Genomic DNA, 22,482 nt, shown 5'->3' with positions numbered 1-22,482 from the left:
TGATTTAAGTTTTTCAATAGTTGCCCCTTGAACCACTTCTGAAAACTATCATGGTTCATCTCCTCATGGTAGTTACTTGTTTTCTTCAATTTGTTACCTAGAGACAGTTCAGTACAAAACCATAGAAAGTTCCAGCATGCAGGACAATAAATCTTCTGTCCTATCCCGCAGGAACAGGCAGTTTCACGTGCAACATATACTGTCATCTGTCCAATCTTTTCTGATGGACATGTTCATTGAGCCACACAATGTCTTCAAACATCACCTCAACAATCTCTCTAAACAACTGACAATGCTATGCAATGATATCACTTCTCTCCACTGTAATTATGCATCAATTAATTTTTTTGTATCTGAAACCAAGAGCTCTGAAACTGTTAACAAGAAGTCCTACTGACATTGAATAATTCTGTCTCATGAAGAAGCTTTTTTATGACTGGTTGTTTTTTTCTCTTGTAATATCCATATATATGGTGGTGCACGATAAGTCACCTGATTTGTTTCATGAATAATACATTTGTTGTTGATAAGATTTGTAATTTATTGATGTAGAAGTAAAGAATACAGCTTGAAAGTACAACCTAATGTGTCACATGTTCAATATGACTGCGATTTTGGCTACAACTTCTTCATGTTGCAAACATGCATTTGTGACGACTCTAAGACATGAATCTTCTGGAATGGTGCGGCATAACTCCACAATGATGGGTCTATGTTGAACTGCATTTTCGGGTTTTCTGTGGTACACCTTCTCTTTAAGGAACCCCTAAAGTAAGAAGTCACATGGGTTAATGTTCAGGCTATGGGGTGGCAACATTACTCTTTCTGCATAACATTCTGGAAATCTGTTTGACAATACCCTAAGGCCAAGTCTTTCATGTAGGAAATCAAGCACAACACTGGCAGTATGGGGGTGTGCTCCATCCTGCATGAACCATTGTGTCTGCAATGGAAGACATGAGGCCATGAGTTGAGGAAAGAACTGGTTTTGCAGCATGTGTAAATAGCATTCACTGGTTACTTTAGCATTGAAGAAGAACAGACCGATGATTCTATGGATTGACTTCACTACCCACATGCACACTTTCTTCCCTGTAGGTGTCTATCATGTGGATTATTCATGAAGGTTCACATACCCAGAATCGAACATTCTGTTCGTTCACAACATCGATCACATAAAAATAAGCTTCGTCAGAAAACTAAGTGTTTTGTAGCACTGCCTCTTGGTCTTGCTCGATCGCTCACCTTGCTAACTGCAGTCTCCGCTCCTTATCTCCTGCAGTAAGTTTATGCGTCAGTCATCTTGTATGGATACAAGTGAAGGTCGGATTGAATAATTCTTTGTATAGATCAACGTGTAATTCCCATCTCGGCACTGGCTCTTCTTGTTGATTTACTCGGACTACAAGTCGAAGCCACTCAAAGTGCTACAATGTTTTACAGCGAATGTATGGGTACGTGCATGTGGCCGCTGACACTCCAAAACAGATCCAGTACCTTTTGATGTAATCTGTGTATTGTCTGTGGGCTGGGAGCTCACTGTGTGCTGAAATAAGCATGAAACCTTTTCTGTGTCAATGTAATGCCATTCATCACTGCGAACAATAACACAATCTGCAACTCTTGTGCGACAGTCAACCGACCTTTGTCCACCATCACGGCAAACTGAAATGGCGGACTCACAATGGAAGTGATGAACTTGCAACGACATCTGGCATAATTTCCGTGAACTGCACGAAGTTGAGTGCACAATAGTATAATTGTACGATCAAAATTCAGTCAGGTGACTTATCATGAACCACCCTGTATCCGAGGATTCAGAGCATCTTTTTTGAATGAGTCCAAGTTTTTAACTCATTGGTCTGTCTTCCTCTTTTTACTGGGTCTCAGCATCTTTGACTATACAGCCCCTTCCTGGACTGCACAGTTTTTTTTTTCCTTATAAACTCTAACGACAGTAATTTTATGAATCTTCAAAGCATCTGCAATTCTTTCAACTACCTTGGATGGAGGCAGTAGAGTCACATTATTGTTTCTCTCCTCCTTGAAATATTCTGGTACTAAGCATACAAACTCACATCTGTCCATGCAAAATGTGAGCACATCATTCAACTTTCCATTTACAACATTTTGTAACACAAAATAAATTTTCTGCACAGAGAAACTAAGCACACAATGAAAACAGATCATAACAGTTGGGCTGCTAGCTACAAAGGTTGTCTGAAACTAAATAGTAGCCATTGCAGCCACTACCTGCCACAGCAGAGCAATTTGTCAACAGTGAACAGAACATATCACATACTTCAGGACTCCATTCCACTGAAGTCAGAATTAGAGAGTCTGTGTGATTTTCCAGTAAACTTACACTGTGCATGGTATTCACTCAGTTTATTGTAGAAATTTTCCATGGACGCTCCCCCCCCCCCCCCCCCCCCCCAAAAAAAAAAAAAAAAAAAAAAAAAAACTTAACATTTGTCGAAATCGGAGCAGTAGCAAACATTCTATATCACAGATGCTAAATGCAGTACAAAGTGAATACCCAGACAGTAGTTAGTGGCCATAAGAGTCCGGCACCCACAGCATCGAAGGTAAATTCTCATGCACGAATGATTCAAAGATGGACTGTCAGCAAGGAACTATGTCACAGAAATATTTTTAAATTGTCATGTTATTACTCTCATGTGAGAAAGAGAAATACACTGTGACTTTGCTTGCATTAGAGATGTATTTTTAATATACTGATCAAATGCAGCATAAAAAATGTATGCATACAATTGCCTCAAGCACTGGCCTTTTGAATGCTTAAGATCACACACTGAACTTGCTGTTTACACTGTACATCATTTGTCATCAGACCATTAGCACAAACAGCACTTGACGACTGGAGAAGAAGAAAACTTTAGCCAACAAATTGCTGCAGCCTAGAATGTCTCCAGCTTGTGCATGCTGGTGGACTTAGAATTCTAAGTGTGGTCATTTTTATTGTCACATAATTAATCAGATAAGCCATTTTCAAGGCAGCAGCCACTTTTTATTTTGAATAATGTACATAATGAAACATAGTTCACTTTTCAAGCACAGAACATCTTAAAACTGGGTGATTACCTTTTACTGTTTCCAATGAGTAAAATGAGACAAATAATTCAATTATAGAGTTCACATAGCACTAAATCCTGTTCCCCTCCATTAACTACAAAAGTCACTGCACTGGGATCTGCACAAATTATCCACCAATACACCAGATGTACTAGATACATAGGAAATGCCCAACTAGGCATAAAATATGAAATCCAGCATACTGAACTCACTTGCTGTGTATACTGCTATTGATCCAACTGTACAAAATTTTACGGTTCGCCCTGTTTCTTCCCCTAAGTACAGAGAGAAAAAATTAAGTATTCTGCTTGAACCAGACATTTTCTAATTTGGAGACAGAGGCAGATAGGCTTACAAAATTGAAAAGAAAACAAAAGATAATTCATGAAACTACATTTGGATGGAATGGCACTTGACAAAATTATAGACAGGGATGCAAAATGTACAGGTAGTATTTTCTCCAAATTTACTTCTGACCTAGATTTCATTTTTACTAGTTCAGCATTTTCTTAGTAAGCACTTGTCCTCTGTCTTGCACAGTGTGCACCCAGGAGGAAACCATAGCTGGCTCTTCTCAAAGTCTTATCCTTAGCAATATGACATCAAACGACCACTTTTGCAAACCCTATAGCCAAAGATACCTGACTAGTTTATTTACTCTGTAGATAAATCATGAGGCAGACAATGGGAAAGAGAACAAAAACAGTTATATTACAAAAAATTCTCACCTCCAGTAGTTCAATATCACATGAAGTATTAATTGTGTCTCTTAGTTCTGAATATTTCCACTTTGAAAGATCATATTTCTGCTTCCCTTGACTTCCTTGTATTGAACGAGCTAGCTCTGATCTGAAATTATGGAAAAAACTAAGTAATATTGTAAAGAACATTCAAAAAACAATAACAATAGCACCCCAAACTTCAGAACAACAGGTTATTCTTCGTGTAGGAAAGATTCATTGACTGGCAAAGGCATGGTACAGGAGATGGAAGGTCTATCAACAACTAGGCCATTACAGACAATGGGGAAAGAAGATGGGCTGCACCCTTTTCAAAGAAATGATCCCTAAATTTATATGGTCACAAGGGGACTTTAACCATCACCCTCAAAAATGCACATCCAATATCTTACTACTGCACAACAACATTTGGTCTTGAGCAAAATGTGTGAATCATCAAAGCAACCATACATGTAGCAGTTAGTCAACATCATTTTCTGATATTCTGTACCAGCAAACAATACCCAGGTGCAGATATTGAGACAGACAGTGTAAAGCTGAACAAAAATGACAAAATTTAAGAGGTAGTTCCAGGATATCTTCTGAGTATTCTATTTTAAGTGACATGTGTTATCCACTAGCTCATTACAGAGTAATTGCATTCCATTTGATTTCCTATCATCATTTAATTTGTATCTGCATTGCACAGAAAATACCTACACTGAAAATGTCAATGGTATGCACAGTGTGTCTTGTTTGGATGTGAATTTGTTCCATTCACTCATGGTACCTGCTGTTGACAACACTAATAACCAATTTACTCTTCATCCTCAAGCCTGTATTCAGTACTGTTTTGTTATGCCTTGAGCTTGTTTCTACAGCAGTGTTAGTTATATGTTAATAACACTGATGTGATGCATAATAATATGGGCAGTATTCACTCACGGTACCTGCTGTTGACAACACATTACTCTTCATCCTCAAGTGTGTATTCTTTAGTTATGCCTTGAGCTTGTTTCTATGGCAGTGTTAGTTGTATGTTAACACTGATGCATACTAGTATAGGTCGAATTACTGATGAAGATGTGGCTGTTGTGCACAGTGTGCATTGGTTCTTTGAATGCAATGGAACAGTGGCACAGTGATGTTACGCAGTTTGTTTCCCTACAGTGGCAGCAACTATATCACAGGCCCCTGTGAGAAGCCAGATAGTTCCTGTGTTAAGTATGGTGATTGCAGATTACAGTCTTTTCATTGTTGTAAAAGCATTTCCACAGAAACAAAGGTAATTAGGATAACAAACTGAATAAATCATTATGCATTATTACTCTGTAATGAGCCACCAGAGATCGTGTGTCAGTGGAGTGTGGAGTTCAGGTTCACTCTGTATTCAGAGTGAGCTGTAACAGGATCTTACTTAGATGTCGTGTTGTAATTTATTAATCGCATAATTGGTTAAGTGCTGGCTTGTGACTTGACAAATACAGTAAATTTGCTCCAGCCCACAATTTTTTTAACTGAACACTGATGCATCACTATGTCGATGTAATAGCAACCTAATTTATAAGGCATCTTTCAGATTTTTGCTTATTTTTTTTATTTTCCACTTCATAAACATGGGAGAAAATTTCACTGTATCTGGTAAGCCAAAGAAAATAACACAATTATAAAAAGAGAGAAGAATGAAATTCAGGGAAGGTTGTAAATTTCAGGAAGTAAATTCAAGCTCAAAAGAAGATGAAGAAGAAGAAGAAGAAAATGAAAAAATTCCTTGTATAAAATAAAGTACATACATATTGGTTGATTCCTGGATTACAAGTTGTTCTATAACTATTAAACTGAAAAATGTTTTCTTGCAAAAACATAAACTGAGTATTCCAAAAGCAGACAATAATTCCCAAGGCGTTTAAATGATACTTCCACTACTGTTCACTTCATTCACAGTACCACTCACAGTTACATTCCTGGTTTGATCACTATGAACCTTTTGTCTGTGCAGTACACATGTTTATGGCAACATATTTATAAGTTTATACACAAAACAGAAGAGAAAAATAATGCTTTTAAAATATAATGTACATCATACAAGATGCAGTGACAAGGTCTCGAAACACAAATATGCAAACATTTGCAAAGCATGTTTCCCGATGTAAATTTTCCAACAGGTTGAAGGATATTGTGCAGCAGCCATTGACAGTTTGTTTTCAGACTCCAATTGGCTTATCTGATCACATACATTGAGGTGACAAAAGTCATTTGATACCTCCTAATATCGTGCTGGACTTCTTTTTGCCCAGGGTAGTGCAGCAACTCGACATGCCATGGATTCAACAAATCAATGGAAGTCCCTTGCAGAAATACTTGCTGCTTCTACACCCATCCATAATTGTGAAAGTGTTGTTGGTGCAGGATGTTGTGCACAAATTGACCTCTCAGTTATGTCTCATAAATGTTTGATGGGATTCATGTAGTGCAATCTGAATGGTCAAATCATTCACTCAAATTGCCCAGAATGTTTTTCAAACAAGTTGCGAACAACTATGGGCCAGTGCCATGAAATTGTTGTTTCGGAAAGTGAAGTCAATGAATGGATGTAAATGGTCTTAAAGTAGCTGAACATATACATTTCTACTCAATGATCAGTTCAGGTGCACCAGAGGATGCAAACCATTCCATGTAAACAAAGCTCACACCATTATGGAGCCACCACCACCTTGCACAATGCCTTCTTGACAACTAGGGTCCACAGCTTCGTGGGGTCTGCACCACACTTGAATCCTACCATCAGCTCTTACCAACTGAAATCAGGACTTGTTTGACCAGGTCATGGTCACAAGCCAAGGAGAGGCACTGCAGTCTATGTCATGCTGTTAGCAAAGGCACTCTAGTCAGTCATCTGCTGCTAGAGCCCATTAACACCATTTTCCGCTGCACTGTCTTAACAGATACATTCATCGTACATCCCTCATTGATTTCTGTGGTTATTTCACACTGTGTTCCTTGTCTGTTAGCACTGACAACTCTAAGCAAATGTTGCTGCTCTTGGTCATTATGTGAAGGCTGTTGGCCACTGCATTGTTCTTGATGAGAGATGACACCTGAACTTTGGTATTCTCAGCACACTCTTGACACAGATGATCTCTAAATATTGAATTCCATGATGATTTCTGAAATGGAATGTCCCCTGCAACTAGCTCCAACTTTCAAAGCCTGTTAACTCCCATTGTGTGGCCATAATCACATTGCAAACCATTTCACATGAATCAACTGAGTACAAACGACAGCTCCACCAATGCACTGCCATTGTACACCTTGTATATGTAATGCTACCGCCATCTATATATGTACATATCACTATCCCATGACTTTTGTCACCTCATTGTAATTAGACAATGTAATATGCTCAAAATGTTCACCACTATCTTGGAACCAGGTACTACCTTATATTTAAACTACAGTTATCCATGTTTAAACACAGCTGCTGTTTATTAGACAGTGGAAATCGTGTCCAATGCTTCCTGCAAATCCTTACAATTGTCTAATAATGATACTGTCCTGTACACAACAACATCATCATTGAACAAATCTTACAGTACTGCTGATCCTGTCCAACAAATCATTTAAATATACTGACAACATTAGAGGCACTTCTTCGAGAAACACCTGTCGTTACTTTTCTTTCAGTGAACATACTTCATTCAGTACTGCAGACTAGTTTCTGTTAGTGAAATTTCATAGAGTCACTCAAGTATTCTTCATGTTATTGTATCTTTTATAGTAGTCAATGATGTGGCACAGCACAGAACAGCTTTTGGAAATCTGTTACTTGTCCACCTGCATCTATTGTTTGTGAGATGCCATGTTTCAAATGATCGGATTTTCCTGAATCCATGCTGATTCTCTGAGAGAAGTTTGTTTTCTTCTAGGAGTGTCTAAATGCTTAGAATATGCTCTAGGATATTGCAACAGATAGACATCAGAGAAACTGCAAAGGCCACCTCTTTGAATAATGTCACTGTTAACCAAAACCTGAAACTTCCAAATCATTATGAAGTAGACTCATCTTACAGTGAAAAGGAACAGCACAATACCTGTAACCTATAAGCAATGCCATTTCAGAACAGCATGTTTTCTAAATTCATCAACAATCCACCATCATTTAGTATTCATGGAATCACTTGCACAAAGCATATAAACTATCTAAGCGTGGTGTGGGTGTGCAATAACAATAATTACAGTCATACCATCATGAAATGGTCAAGCTTTACTATCAGTTGATTTCCAGCAAAGCTTCAACATTGTTTCTTGTCTTCTGCTTTGCAGTATATTAATATGGCTTCCCTTGGTTTATTCTGTGGTCAAATTAGGCTGCTTTCATGAGTGGTGATGCAAATGTGCAATAGCAAAACTTGGAGTGGTCTACGCCCACTTGCAATAGGTGAACACTGTCATCAAGTGACCTTTAATGGTAACTTACAGGCTGGCATTGTCAGCAAGAACCTCACCAGATTCTTTTGCATCCAGTTCCTTTGCCTATCTTTATTGATAATTTTTAGAGGACATACAGCCCATTAAGTTGGAGGTCATGTATCTATAACACACTAACATCTCTGGTACCAATACTACAAAGACTGTGTACACATCTTAATTTACTGGTCCATTCTGAGCCATTACATACTTCAGTAAAATATTGGATACATGGCAAGTCAAATTTGATAAACAGAAAGTATTTATTAGTGCTAGATGTTGTTGTTGTTGTGGTCTTCAGTCCTGAGACTGGTTTGATGCAGCTCTCCATGCTACTCTATCCTGTGCAAGCTTCTTCATCTCCCAGTACCTACTGCAACCTACATCCTTCTGAATCTGCTTAGTGTACTCATCTCACCAGATTCTTTTGCATCCAGTTCCAAAGGAATACCAATGGGGTGGCTGCCGCATTCCTTAGACATGACACTACCTTTTTGAAAGCCTCCTCAGTATATTTCTATACGAGGCCCTGCATGACACATATGCTGAACTTCACAAATAGGCTACTGATATCATTCCTATCATGTACAACACTCACAAATCTGTCATGGCACATTATCTATACATCTCACAGTAATTTGTGCATCTAATCTGGTGCTGACTACTTTCAACAGTTAACGCACATTACACCTACAGATTCAAACATGGCTGGCAGAAGTGCCCACATTACTAAACTTCACTCTCTCAAAAGATGTTAGTCTCAATGTATTAAGTATTATATCACATTTACAGCATATGCACATTAACCTGTATGAAATTTTGTAAGGAAATAAAATGTCCAAGAAACATTATTCATAGAATTGGCCTATAACTGCATACAGGTTTCAGCTAAATACATTTGCAGTATGGCTGATACTCTTGTGAATTGCTATACCATGTTTCACCTCCAAGCATTTGTACCTATGAGACACAAGCACTCTGATTTGCAAGTAATTATATGAACATATAAATAAATTTCAGTATCTTTTCACTTCGTAGTAATCTAATACAACTAATATCAGTGCAAAATGATCAGTTTATAAACATCTACTACCTCAATTACTGTTGCCTAAATGACACGTTTTCTGATTAATAATTTCATATCCTGAAATCAACACTATACTACCCTGAATTATGCTAAGTGGTGAAATATAAGTAATTACAGAGGGAGCATGCACTCAGATTGGGCAAGAGCAAATCAACTATCCCATCATTTGCTTTAGTGAAAGTGCAAGTTTTGCAAATGAACACAAACTGAAAACATGTGCCAGACTCCTGTTTCCTCTGTTTATGTGCCTATGTATTGCTCAATATCTCACCTATGTTTCACTCATATCACAATTAAGTATTTACATAGTCATGAATCAATTAGATACTGAAGTTATCACGAGTTGCCTATCTAAAACCAAATGTACAAAAGCATTTGAAATGTATGACACAAATTCACTACTGCTTTGAAGCCCAAATACATCCATACAAAAATAGTTTACTCAGTATTATCTTCTTAGAGTATAAATTCTATCTCTGTGACTAAATGAAAGGCAGTTTGTTTAGCTGACAGATGTGTTTCGCTTTCCAGTCTGTGATATACAGATTACACATTCTAGCTCTAAATCAGATGAGTACAATCACGAACTTACTATATTAAAACAAGTAGCTGTGACTAAAGATTAAAAAGCAAAAGACGCCATAAACTTGCATAAGAAGTTAATTAAGAAGGTAGATGGGCAGTGTAGATGGAAAAAAAAGAGTAGTTCTCCACACTGACAGTCAACATAAAATTTGGCATACAGAGTTGTTCATAATAAATACTCAAAGTCAGACATATACAAAATAAAATCTGGTGCCTGTCTGAAAGTTTATGCAAGCTTAATGAGCAGATTTTGTAAGTCGGCTTTAGAGAACACTATAAAGTAGGTAATAATAAAACAGCTTTTGGTTGTCATCTAAAAATGCAGACATAAAAGAGGATGCATGGATCAAAATCTTGATATTTCTCACTATGTTCCTTAAGGATGCTATTTGAATGTACTTTAAAAGCTTGAACTTTTCACTAATTTAAAAATTGCCCACAACAGTTGTTAAATTAGTAAAAGGTTTTTTTAAGTATTTTCTGATCTTTCATGATATCCCTTCTCCCTTTTTTGCCTTTTTCCTATGTTGGGGTTCCTTTTTGTGACAGCTTGCATTGGGCTAATAGTAACTTGATTCACCAGTTCTTTCTTACTGGATGTTCAATGTAAACTTGTGATTGCCAGATACCAATTTGTTACTCACAGATTGTGTCTGCAGATGGGTGTCATATCTAGATAATCTATACCAGTAGTCAAGTAATTTTTTATTATTTCTCACTTTGAGAAGACGTTTTCTTGAAAATCAATTTTACATTTGCGATTGAAGAGTTACCAACCTCATACTATTACACAGTCAACTATAGGCTTTCATTTCAATAATAAGAGCACCAACATATTTGCACTGTGAGTATCTCTCTCGTCCTCAGTTTCTTAGTATTTTACTACTCTTTTTTCTTTCACTTTAATCAGAAAATCTGATGGTATTTTGGTAATAAGTTGAAATTGGGAATGATACCACTATTGTGACCTGTGGCTGAAATATAAAATCTCCCCCTTCGCCAATATGGTCACTAAATTTCCCCTAAGAAAGCATTCCTACTCTGTGACACCAAAATGTGACTGGAAACCAAACAACCTGCCTTCCATTTAGTCAAAAAGAAGGAATTTATCTCCAAAGCAGATGCCAATATTCTACTTCAAAGTCCAATGACAAAAGCTACATAATGACAAGTTTATTCATGCTGGAATGTGCAGCTCATATGAACTGTGAAAATGTTAACACAATATCCCCACCACAGCTGCACTGTATTTTATTTATTTCGCTATGGCTAGTTCTGGGAAATGCTATTATCAAGCAGTGTATGCATCAACCAAGTGTAAGACTTTAGAATGTAGATGGTACAGTCACCATGTCACGTAAATGCTTCACTAAGAATGGGTTTCTGTACTTAAACCTTGATTACAAAGCCACTCAGTGCCAAACCTGCTTGCAAGCCATTGAATAATCCTGGCAATCAATTAGGGCTGCTACAAGACCATGACAGGAAAAAAGAGAGAGTTAATGGCAACAGTACAACAACATTTTACAAGTGTGTAATAAAATTAGCAACAAATGTTACAGCTTTAGCAGCAAGTGAAAAGAGAGCTAATCATTAGTGCAAGGCAATAGTGAAATGATATTTTTTTACAAATGTACAAAACGTAGTAACAAAAAGAGTTAAAAGAATCACCAGAGACAGTAGTAGGACATGCAGAGTGCAAGAAGCTGTGTCACTATACATATAGCACAGTGCAATGTGATGGTATCTACCTGTTGAGTTTACTTGGCGTTGGACTTCTGACTTCATTGTAGACAGGCCTACTGTTGGAGAAACAACCATACATGGAACTGTACACAAAATATTTTTACATTTCAGTGTTTACAGAACATCACAGAATAATTCATTGTCACACTGCCCACATGGAAACACAAATATGGCAAGCAGGAAAACTGCAATGAACAAGCTATAGTCACTTATATACTATAAATATTGAAGGCATCACATAACAGTTGTAGAAGTAATAGACAGACAAATTAGATATTTTTCAGAGGGATAAATCTCATAACTTATTACCAAGATTCATTACTTATAACCAAGAATTTCTGATAAAGACTGCAGAATTTCTTGACTCAAATTGATTATGTGTATTTGTATCTATTTTATCTAATACTGCATTATTCTCCCAGACTGTTATATTCACTGTTTACAGAAAAAGTGAACTGCAAACAATGAAGAGTTGAAAATATTTTTAAAATGTAATAAAAATATTTCTTATAGTTGACAGTTCTTGATTTAATTAGTCATCCCTGTGTTAAGAAACATAAAAATATTAAAATGTCAAAAACATAACTTCACAGGCTCAACACTTTAGCACTTTTACAACATGTATGCAGAAGCAGTAAGGACATACACAATGATCACAGCCACCTCTGTTGTGTTCACAACCACTGCCACATCAAGAAGTAGCACCTCTTACAAGCTAGATAATTGTTAAGGGTTATCTGAAAAATAATGCCTAGTTCTGTCGCTTTAAACTTTCTGCGATAGTCATTATCTAAATCCCAAATGTAAAAGTAAAGCAGTCTGTGATTCAAGACATTGTGATCAACCTGTAGAAACACTTTAAATAGTTTCTACTAATATAACCTACTAACTCAAGTATGGGATGTGACTTTTGAATGAAAAAAAAAAAATCAATTTGAAACCAAGGTTTCTGCTGATTTGAGGCTTACAAGCTGAGAAGAGAGACTCATTATTCATTAGCACTGATGCATCAACATGCATGTACACAAGACTAACAAGAAATTTGGTGTACCCTACTGTTTGTTACATCGAGGAGTCGATCCTTTTTTCAAACTGTTCATATTTGAGTTCCCCTAATTCATAAAAATACTCTAAGCTAGGACTGGAAACTTCAGAGAACAGGAACTGTTGAACCACAATTAGCAAAAATATGGATCATCCTCAACACCATTTACCATGTATAGGAATCAGACAAAGAAATCTAAGGAAATCTATTTCGATAGCAAACAAATATTGAAATCCATGTGGTTTATCATACCGGACACAATTCCTTACATATAATGTCCTATGAATTGCCTTTTCCTTCATTATATTTTGGCTAAATTTTGTAATTCTTGAGGGTGTCTCGCAACATGTTTGTTGAGTCTGCTTTGGTGATCTGTCACAAAAGATTAGATGTTAATCATAGCACATCATAACTGCTGTGGAACAGGTTACTTTCTCATATTGCACTGCTTACATAATATCCATTGCTTACATCAGTCTGCTCCAACATTTTGGGTTACTTTTTACCATATCAGTGGATATGTTGCTTTTCTATGTGATTCTTCTTTGTGTTTGTAACTAACATGACAGTTGCTTGTTGCTTTCACTTGGGACTTCATGAATTTAATAGGATGCTTAGTAGAAAAACCCAAATCATAGCTGGAGTTATCATAGTGTGCTGGGTACTAAAACAGTTAATGGTTTAGCACCTGTCACTTGAACATTAAGAAAAATCTATGCAGTAATATGAAGTTATGACATTTATTATATCCTGACAACAGGCATTATATTAGGACAAATATTATTAAGCTGTAGTGATTATTGAATTAATCAATACATATATCAAAAATCATTTACTCCAACTATTTTCCCACTTTTGATGGACACAAGAACTTACAGATCTGAAACTAGCACTTTTTATGACTGCAAGTCTGTCTGGCACCATTACATCTTAAGAAGTTTTCAATCTATATTTGCTTGATGTTCCACATCAGAAATAAGTCTCTTGTGGATAGTTAAATTGGTTAAACTACTAGTAAAAATAGATCATAGTGTTGAAAATAGTAACACTTGTTTTCTGATTATTGTTAGTTACTTCAAGTAGCACATAATGCTGAAAAGACAGACAAGAATCTTGCTCATACACAATGATCACATTCGTTTCATGACTACCGTGAATTTGTTTATACACTTTTAAAACACTACAATGAAGGGACATGATCTTATTAATGCTTCACTATATCAACTAATCACCTAAAACACACACACACACACAGAGAGAGAGAGAGAGAGAGAGAGAGAGAGAGAGAGAGAGAGAGATAGCAGGTTTAGAAAGAAGCAGGAAGAGCTAGCAGCTTGGAGGAAAACAGCAGAGCAGGTGGGCAGGCTAAGAATGTGGGAGGAAGTGGTGTCAGGTACACTGGCTAAGGACACAACACCTGGGCATCAGAGTATGTGAGGTGGAGCATGCAATGGTGATGTGGAAGCATGGGCTTGGAGGGTGACAGGACAGAGACAGGAGAAACTGTTGGGTAGAGGGTGTGAAGTCAGTGCGTTAGCGGAGATTGAGGCCAGGAAGATTATGGGGGTGAAGGATGTCTTGCAGGGAGAGCTCCTGTTGACACAGTTCAGAAACACACTTGCTTGAGGGAAGGATCCAGATGGCATGAGTTGTGAAGCACCCATTTTGTGCTCAACAGTGTCATATACCTATTCCACCTACCATGCCCAACAATCAGCTATAAAGGAGCACTCCCCCCTCCCCTCGTTGCCCAATATTGTTCCGGTCAGAAGCAAATGAATAATATCCCTTGCCAGAGCTTTAATTATCTATCATCACACCCAAAAATGTGGTATATGCTATCCAAGCTCCTTCCCCATCCCTCCTAAAGTAAAACTCTGTTGCCCAGTTGCCCGCTCAACCTACACAACATCCTAGTCCATTCCTATACCGCTTCCATTCCAATTCCTTGCCGAATGGGTGCTACACCTGTGGAAGACACAGGTGCAAGACCTGCCACATCCTACTCCAGTCTTTTCAGTCATCAGTCTTCTGACAGGTTTGACGCAGCTCACCATGAATTCCTCAACTGTTCCAATCTCTTCATCCCAGAGTAGCACTTGCAACCTACATCCTCAATTATTTGCTGGATTTATTCCAGTCTTTGTCTTCCTCTACAGTTTTTGCCTCTATAGTTCCCTCTAGTACCATGCAAGTCATTCCCTGATGTCTTAACAGATGTCCTATCATCCAATCCCTTCTCCTTGTCAGTGTTTTCCACATATTCGTTCTTGGCCATCCACCCTTATTATTCCCTCTTGGCTCTTGTACATATTGTATATTATCGGTCTCACCCTATAGCTTACCCCTATTTTTCTCAGAATTTTGAACATCTTGCACCATTTTACAGTGTTGAACACTTTTTCCAAGTCAACAAATCATATGAATGTGTCTTTATTCTCGCTTTCCATTATAAACTGCAATGTTAGAATTGTCTCTCTGGTGGCTTTACCTTCCTTAACTCAAACAGATCATCAACTAACACATTCTTAAGTATTTTTTCCATGTGAAATAATTCTCACACTTGTCAGCTCTTGCAGTCTTCGAAATTGTGTGGATGATATTTTTCTGAAAATCAGATGGTATGTCGCCAGACACATACATTTGACACAACAATGTGAATAGTCATTTTGTTGCCACTTCTCCCAATGATTTTAGAAATTCTGATGGAATGTTATTTATTCCTTCTGCTCCTCCAAAGCTCTCTTAAATTATGACTCTAATACTTGATCCCCTGTCTCTTCTACATCGACTCCTATTCCTTCTTCTATCACATCAGGCAACTCTTCCCCCTTATAGAGACCTTCAGTGTGCTCTTTCCACCTATCTGCTCTCTCTTCTGCATTTAACAGTGCAATTCCTATTTCACTCTTACTGTTACGACCCTTGTTTTTAATTTCAACAAAGAATGTTTTCACTTTCCTGTCTGCTGAGCCAGTACTTCCGACAATCATTTCTTTTTTGATTTCTTCTCATTTTTCATGCAACCATTTCATCTTAGCCTCCCTGCATTTCATGTTTATTTCATTCCTCAGCAACTTGTAGTTCTTTATTTCTGAATTTCGCTGAACATTTTTGTACTTTCTTCTTTCATTGATCAACTGAAGTATTTCTTCTGTTACCAACAGTTTCTTTGTAGTTACCTTCTTTGTACCTTGTTTTTCTTTCCAACTTCCATGATTTCCCTGTTTAGAGATGTCCATTCCTCTTCAACTGTACTGCATACCGAGCAGTTCTTTATTCTGTATCTGTAACCTTAGAGAACTTCAAGCATAAATCGTCATTCCTTAGCACTTCTGCATCCCACTTCTTTACGTATTGATTCTTCTTGACTAATCTTCTAAACTTCAGCCTACTCTTCATCACTACTACATTCTGATCTGAGTCCATATCTCTTCCTGGGTATGATTTACAATCCAGTATCTGATTTTGGAATCTCTGTCTGATCATGATGTGATCTAACTGAAATCTTCCCATATCATCCGGTCTTTTCCAAGTATGCCTTCTCCTCCTGAAATTCTTGAACTGAATATTTGCTGTTACTAGCTGAAATTTATTATAGAACACCATCAGTCTTTTTTCTCTCTCATTCCTTGCCCAAAGCCCATATTCTCCTGTAACCTTTTCTTCTATTCCTTTGCCTACAACAGCATTCGAGTCCCACAAGAATATTATATTTTCATCTCCATTTACATACTGTATTACCCTTTCAATATCCGCATATACTTTATCTATCTCTTCTTCTTCAGCTTATGATGCTTGCACATATACCTGAACTACCATTGTGTTGGTTTGTTGTCAATTCTGATAAGAACAACGCTGTCACTGAAGTGTTCACAGTAACACATTCTCTGCCCTACCTTCCTATTTGTAACAAATCCTACTCCCATTATACCATTTTCTGCTGCTGTTCTTATTACCCTATATTCAGCAGACCAGACATCCTTGTCTCTCTTTCCAATCCACTTCACCGACCCCTACTATATTTAGATTGACTCTTCGCATTTCCCTTTTCAGATTTTCTAGCTTCCTTACCATGTTCAAGCTTCTTAAGTTCCATGCCCCAACTCATAGAATTTTATCCTTTCGTTGGTTGTTCAACGTTTTTTCTCATGGTCACCTCCCAAAGATCTAGTGGGGGACTATTCTGGAATCTTTTGCCAATGGAGAGATCATCATGACACTTTTTCAGTTACAGACCACATGTCCTTCGGGTACACATTTTGCATCTTTAATGCAGTAGTTTCCATTGTCTTGTGCATCCTCATGCTTTTGATCAGATATCAGATGACAGCACCACATCAAGACCTGTAGGCACCGCTGATGGTCAGCATCACCTCAACCCACCAATCAAGAAACTAACTTCATATGACCTTGGAGAAGAGAGCATGTTATCTCATTGCATTATTTTATTTTGTTGCAGTACCTTGGACTCCACTCTTGCGGTGAACTGTTATTTGTATCTTGTGCTCAACTTAGCTTGTATCCTGACTTGTATGAAATACTGTAACTGCGTTCACATTAAAATGTTTAGAACTTTGTGTACATTCTTATTTCTGTCTGGAATTACTACACAAGTGGCAACAATAGCATTTGAGCTTTTGTGTTTGTTTCTGGCCAATTTGACAATGACAAATGGTGCACACGTGGAGGTGGTGCTTCAACGTTTACTCCAGCAGAAGCTGGAATTCCACTGGCATTTGGAATTGCAACTGCAGGGACACATGGCCATGTTGGACAGGCTGCTGACCAGACTGCTGGCAAAGCCACAGCAACTGCCAGCCCATCTGCCTCCCTTCCCCACCTTATGACGAGTCTGTCGAGGGCAGGGAGGTGTACAAGAAGCATTTATAGCATCACTTTGCCATCTGCTTCAGGAACCCGCTTTTCTCTCATTTCAAGAAATGTGTCTATTACTGACAGCTTATTACCACCAATCTGCTCATATCATTTCCTCAAGGGCTGAGTTTAACGGTGAAGGCAGCAGCCCATGAATTGTATCATGTTTGGGTTGCCGAGTTGCAGGGTCTCAGTCAAAAGTGCCACTTTGTTACCTCTCACAAGGAATCCCATGACTGTGAGGTCACAAGTTCAGCCTTTAGTAAGGCTCATTTGAAAGTGTTGTGCTAATGATTAGGACAGGAAAAATATTAGCTGCTAACGACTCACCATGTGCATCAGGAAGGCGACAGAAAATGAGTGTCTGCAAGGTGGAGAGACCAACCTTCTATGGAATGTATGTATTACACTTCACAAAATTGACATTGTCTACATTCAAGAAATGCTCAAAACAAACCATTAAATTACACCATGAACACTGAATGAAAAATAGGATGCCACAGTGATCCAAAGGTTCACATTATCAAGACTGAAGACAAACTCCTTGGGAGTTACAAACCACGCAGGGTGTTCAACTATGTATCCACTCTTAGTAAATGCATACAGAATCATACTCGTGTAAGGGACTGATGAGAACTGATGGCCTGTGAAGGCTTGTAACTAAATGAGAAATAGTCTGTCATGGACAGAAATTTGGTATCCTTTTAGGTGTACCTGTAACAGTGTGATAGTATGTCTTATTGGCACAGAGAAAACAAACATCCAGGGCCTGAATTTTTCCAGTGATTATAGGTGGTATAAATTGTAATCTCATATTTCAGGAGGGACAGTTTGCTCTAAAGGAGTACGAATTTTATACACATTCCAGGAATCATGCAAAGGCAAGTTATTTTGATGAGCTATTGGCCAAAAGCAGTTGTAGATCTCTTATGCTCACTTTTCCACTCTCACTAGCTGTGACAAAATCTTCCCTACTGCTCTTGCATGGTCATGCACACAAGAGACAATCATAGGAGGCACAGCACTTCCACCTACCAAAACTTTGCTTACTACATCCAAAAACAAATTTCTATCTTAAGAACCAAATCACTCTGCAAACAGACTAACAATAATTACAAATTTTGAAGGAATGTTGTATGTGGTCAAAGGGCAGTCCAGAATGGAAGCAAATAAGGAGTACCTGTTAAATTTATTTACACCATATTCATTAACTGAATTTTCCATCAGTACTCAGCAGAACACGGTAACTACACTAAACAGGAATTTGGATAAACAGAAATTTCGTTTAAGACAACATTGATTGACTTTTTATTAAGTTGTGTTTCTTTACACAATCACTTCATTATGGCACAATCATAGGCAGTGTCTGCCACAATAGCCACCTTCAGATGTCAAAAGTGCAGCTATCATACTCAAAGTATTTCCCTTTAAAAGACTCTTCAGCTTTAAAAAAGCAAGATGGTAGAGTTTTAAAGAAGAACTGAACCAAGAAATTGTGCTGTTGGAACCTTGTATCAGTTTGTCCGTTAACTTCGTTCATCCAGAAAAAAAAAGAAGGATTCTCATCACGAAGCAAAATAACTGGTGAGCTTGGAAGTTAGTAACAAGTATCTGCAACAAACCTATAACTCCAGAACCTGATCTCATTGGGATACCTACTGACAGAAGAGAAAATACTATCTAGAGTGAAAATTCAACATGATATGAGTAATGAAGGGGACATCTTTGCCAGACCATTCAGTATTGAAATGTTCAGATGATTGACTCACCAAGTGCAGAGCTGGCTTGCATGATATCCACACTGAACAAATAAAGCATTTTGGGCTTGCTGCCCTAAAACTGAGTGTATAGTTAATTGACAGTGGTATCACTATCATGCACATTCCCTGGAGAAAACCCAAAGGTGATAGCCCCTCTAAAACCAGAGAAACAACCTAAGGATGCACAAAACTTCAGGAATGTGTCACTTCTTCATCATGTTTACCATGCACTTGACAGTATGGTCCGTGACAGAATTTTTGGCTCAACAGAGACGAAAGTCATAACAGAACTAACAGAATCTATGCCTCATAAGTCATGTTGTGGCCAAATACTCCATCTCACCCACCACAAAAAGATGGCTTGAAATGGAAGCCGATAACTGGAGTCACTTTTATAGACCTCTCAGCTGTCTATGATATTGTCAGGCAGCAACAGCTGCTCATTAAATTTTATAACATGACTGAGGACTTACGGATGACAAAATTAGTGGAATGTCTCCCACAAAAAAGATGTTTTTATGTGGCACTACATGAGAGGAATAGCTGCTGGAGAAAGCAAAAGAATGGCCTACTTTCAGGCCATGTCCTGTCACCAGTTTTATATAACAACCATACAAATGACCAGCTTATAAACACTGATACGAGACAGTTTATATACGCCAATGATACTGCCATGACTGCACAAAGAAAAGTGAGGAAGTGGAAGGGAAACTTAAGTAGACTCCTAAAGACTTAGCTATCTACTATAGAGAACATTTCCCCAAGTCAAATCACTGTAAAACTCTGGCGTGTGCCTTCAACCTCAGAAATAAAGACACACATAGCCAACTGAAAGTGGTGTGGCAGGATCAGGAGTTGAACCATGATGACTTATCAACATGTTTGGGTATTCAACTTCACAGTACTCTCCAAATATCATATGCATGGTCAAAATGTTAAGGGAAAAGTACATGTGAGGAATAATATCATCCAAAAACCAACCAGCATCAAATGAGGAGTTCAGTTTCAGAATAATGGCACTTGCAGTATGCTTCTCTGCACCAGAGCATGCAGCACCTGCGTGGTACAACTCTGCACACACAAAATGCATCATATACATCTATGTGCCAATAATGAGACTGTGTGCGTTGTTATCTGGCTGCCTAAAACCAACGTCAGTTCAACAGTTTCACCCCACTGTCGGCATAGCTCCAGCCACAATCAGAAGGAAAGTTGCAGCTGAGTTCAAAAGGAGAAAACAGTCTGATGATCACAGACACCCGTTACACAGCAACCAAATACAGCACAGGTGATTTAAGTCCCAGTGATGTTTTATGTGAATAACCAATTCCTTAGATGAATGAAAAGGAATATAGTGAGAATATTTATGGCAAACCTGTATTAATCAAACACTAATAAATCCCAAGGAACATCTGGCTGCTGGGAATCATCCACCATTTCCAACCTGGATGGCAGTTAACTGCTTACAAACTGGTATCACATGGTACAGAACCAACCTGAGGAAATGGGGGTACGAAGAGAGTGACTCCTGTGAGTGTGGTGTAACACAGGATCATCAACATATCAATATACCCAAAAATAGGTAAAACTTGCACAGTGACAGACTTTATCATAGCAAATGACAAAGCCATCCATGTGACTGATTACTGGAAATATGCAGTGTAGTTGGTGACCCAGAAATGTAAAGTAAGTAAAAGGACCCAGAAATGTAAAGTAAGTAAGTAAAAGTGGCCTTTTGTGAACATGTTCATGTGTTATCAAACTGACAAACGGTCAGTTTGACTATCTATGAACATGTGTTCACCAAATACTGCTTTTAGCATCTGAAGATCACCACTGTGATCAAAATTGCTATTGATTGTATCATAAAATGGTTTCTTATTTAGTATTATTATATCATATTCCTTTATCTCAATGGCCATGGAAACAAATTCTTGAAAACTGCCACTAGTATGGTTAGCAAAAAAATTTTATAAATAAGACCCTATTTTCTCATATATTTTCTCCTGAACTCTCATGCTGTCGAACATACATAGATGTACTTTGTCATTATGGTGTATGTGTATCAAAACAGTGTTACTGAAAGTCCACCAAGGTGCTCCTAGTCTACATCTGGACACAAGTGTCAATGGGTAAAATATGACCAGTATAGAGAACTACTTCAAACAGTGCTGAGATCTGAAGACTGTAATATCACACAGCTGTAGAAGTCTATAAGTCAATAACAACAATAGTTAGAAATAAAAGTTTGAGTTGATTTAAAAATAGATTATATACATGCATCAATGAAACATAGTAAAATGTCCAAGACAGTTACATGAAATAGCTTAAGGTTAAAACACTCTTATGCCACATGATCATTACGTTTTATAATCTTATGTCATTTTCCTTTCCCCATTCATCTTATCAGATTTCATAAAAGCCATTTCAGGCATGAAATTCTGTTAATTTGCAAACCTATTTACATACCTTAGTGTCCAAAATTGAACTGTAACCAGGAAAATTAAAAAAGAAAGGTATATAGTAAGTGACCACTGGATAGCAGTCAATATTTACCCTTATCTGGAACTGTGCTTTGTGTATAGAAAAGGAGAAGATTCTGCTTTGAATAAACATTTGATCCAAGGACAATAAAAAGCAGTTCATAAGGACCAATGGGTGGCAGGCATGTTTGCACTTCTACTGAGAGCAGCACAATGCTGTAGAGATTCCATATGGATTTTGCTTTGTGAAATAGAATCATTGCACACCCTGAAGCTGTCAGATGCACATTTAAGTCTCAGTAGTAGTAGTAGATGAAGAAAAAGAAGAAGAAGAGAAGAGAGTGAGGACAAAGTGTTATTTCAAGATTTTGGTGATAGTTTTGAGATACAGGAAATGTTCCCCAGAGGCAAGGTTGACCAAGGAGGGATTAGGCTACAACACAGCCAATATCTGATGTTTTGAATACAATTTTCAGCAGAGTTTACAGCCGAGATAGCAGTGAGGTGCAGTTTTTCCATAAAAGTGTGTGCTGGTCCATGTGCCTGTGTCCAGCAGCATGTGTCCCTTCCACAGGAGTGCAGAGACAAAATCGTTCAATTTAAAAGTAGTACATTC

General features: G+C 37.8%; 1 protein-coding gene across 12 annotated transcripts in view; it reads right to left on the bottom strand.

Annotated features, from left to right (window-relative positions):
• LOC126267997 (myosin heavy chain 95F) overlaps positions 1–22,482 on the bottom strand; it is a 380,222-nt gene that overhangs the window by 18,580 nt on the left and 339,160 nt on the right. For 5 of the 12 annotated variants that reach the window (XM_049973362.1, XM_049973364.1, XM_049973360.1 and 2 more), the window contains 2 exons: positions 11,706–11,783; positions 3,825–3,945 (listed from right to left, as the gene is read on the bottom strand). In XM_049973362.1, the coding sequence (XP_049829319.1) occupies positions 3,825–3,945; positions 11,706–11,783 (199 nt within the window). The remainder of the gene's footprint in view (positions 1–3,824; positions 3,946–11,705; positions 11,784–22,482) is intronic. The other 7 variants (XM_049973367.1, XM_049973366.1, XM_049973365.1 and 4 more) reach the window with 3 other exon arrangements.

This window comes from Schistocerca gregaria, chromosome 4 (assembly GCF_023897955.1).
Source record: "Schistocerca gregaria isolate iqSchGreg1 chromosome 4, iqSchGreg1.2, whole genome shotgun sequence".
NCBI classification, from domain to species: Eukaryota; Metazoa; Arthropoda; class Insecta; order Orthoptera; family Acrididae; genus Schistocerca; species Schistocerca gregaria.
The sequence above is the reverse complement of the archived record's forward strand: the minus strand, read 5'-3'. Positions and strand labels throughout refer to the sequence as shown.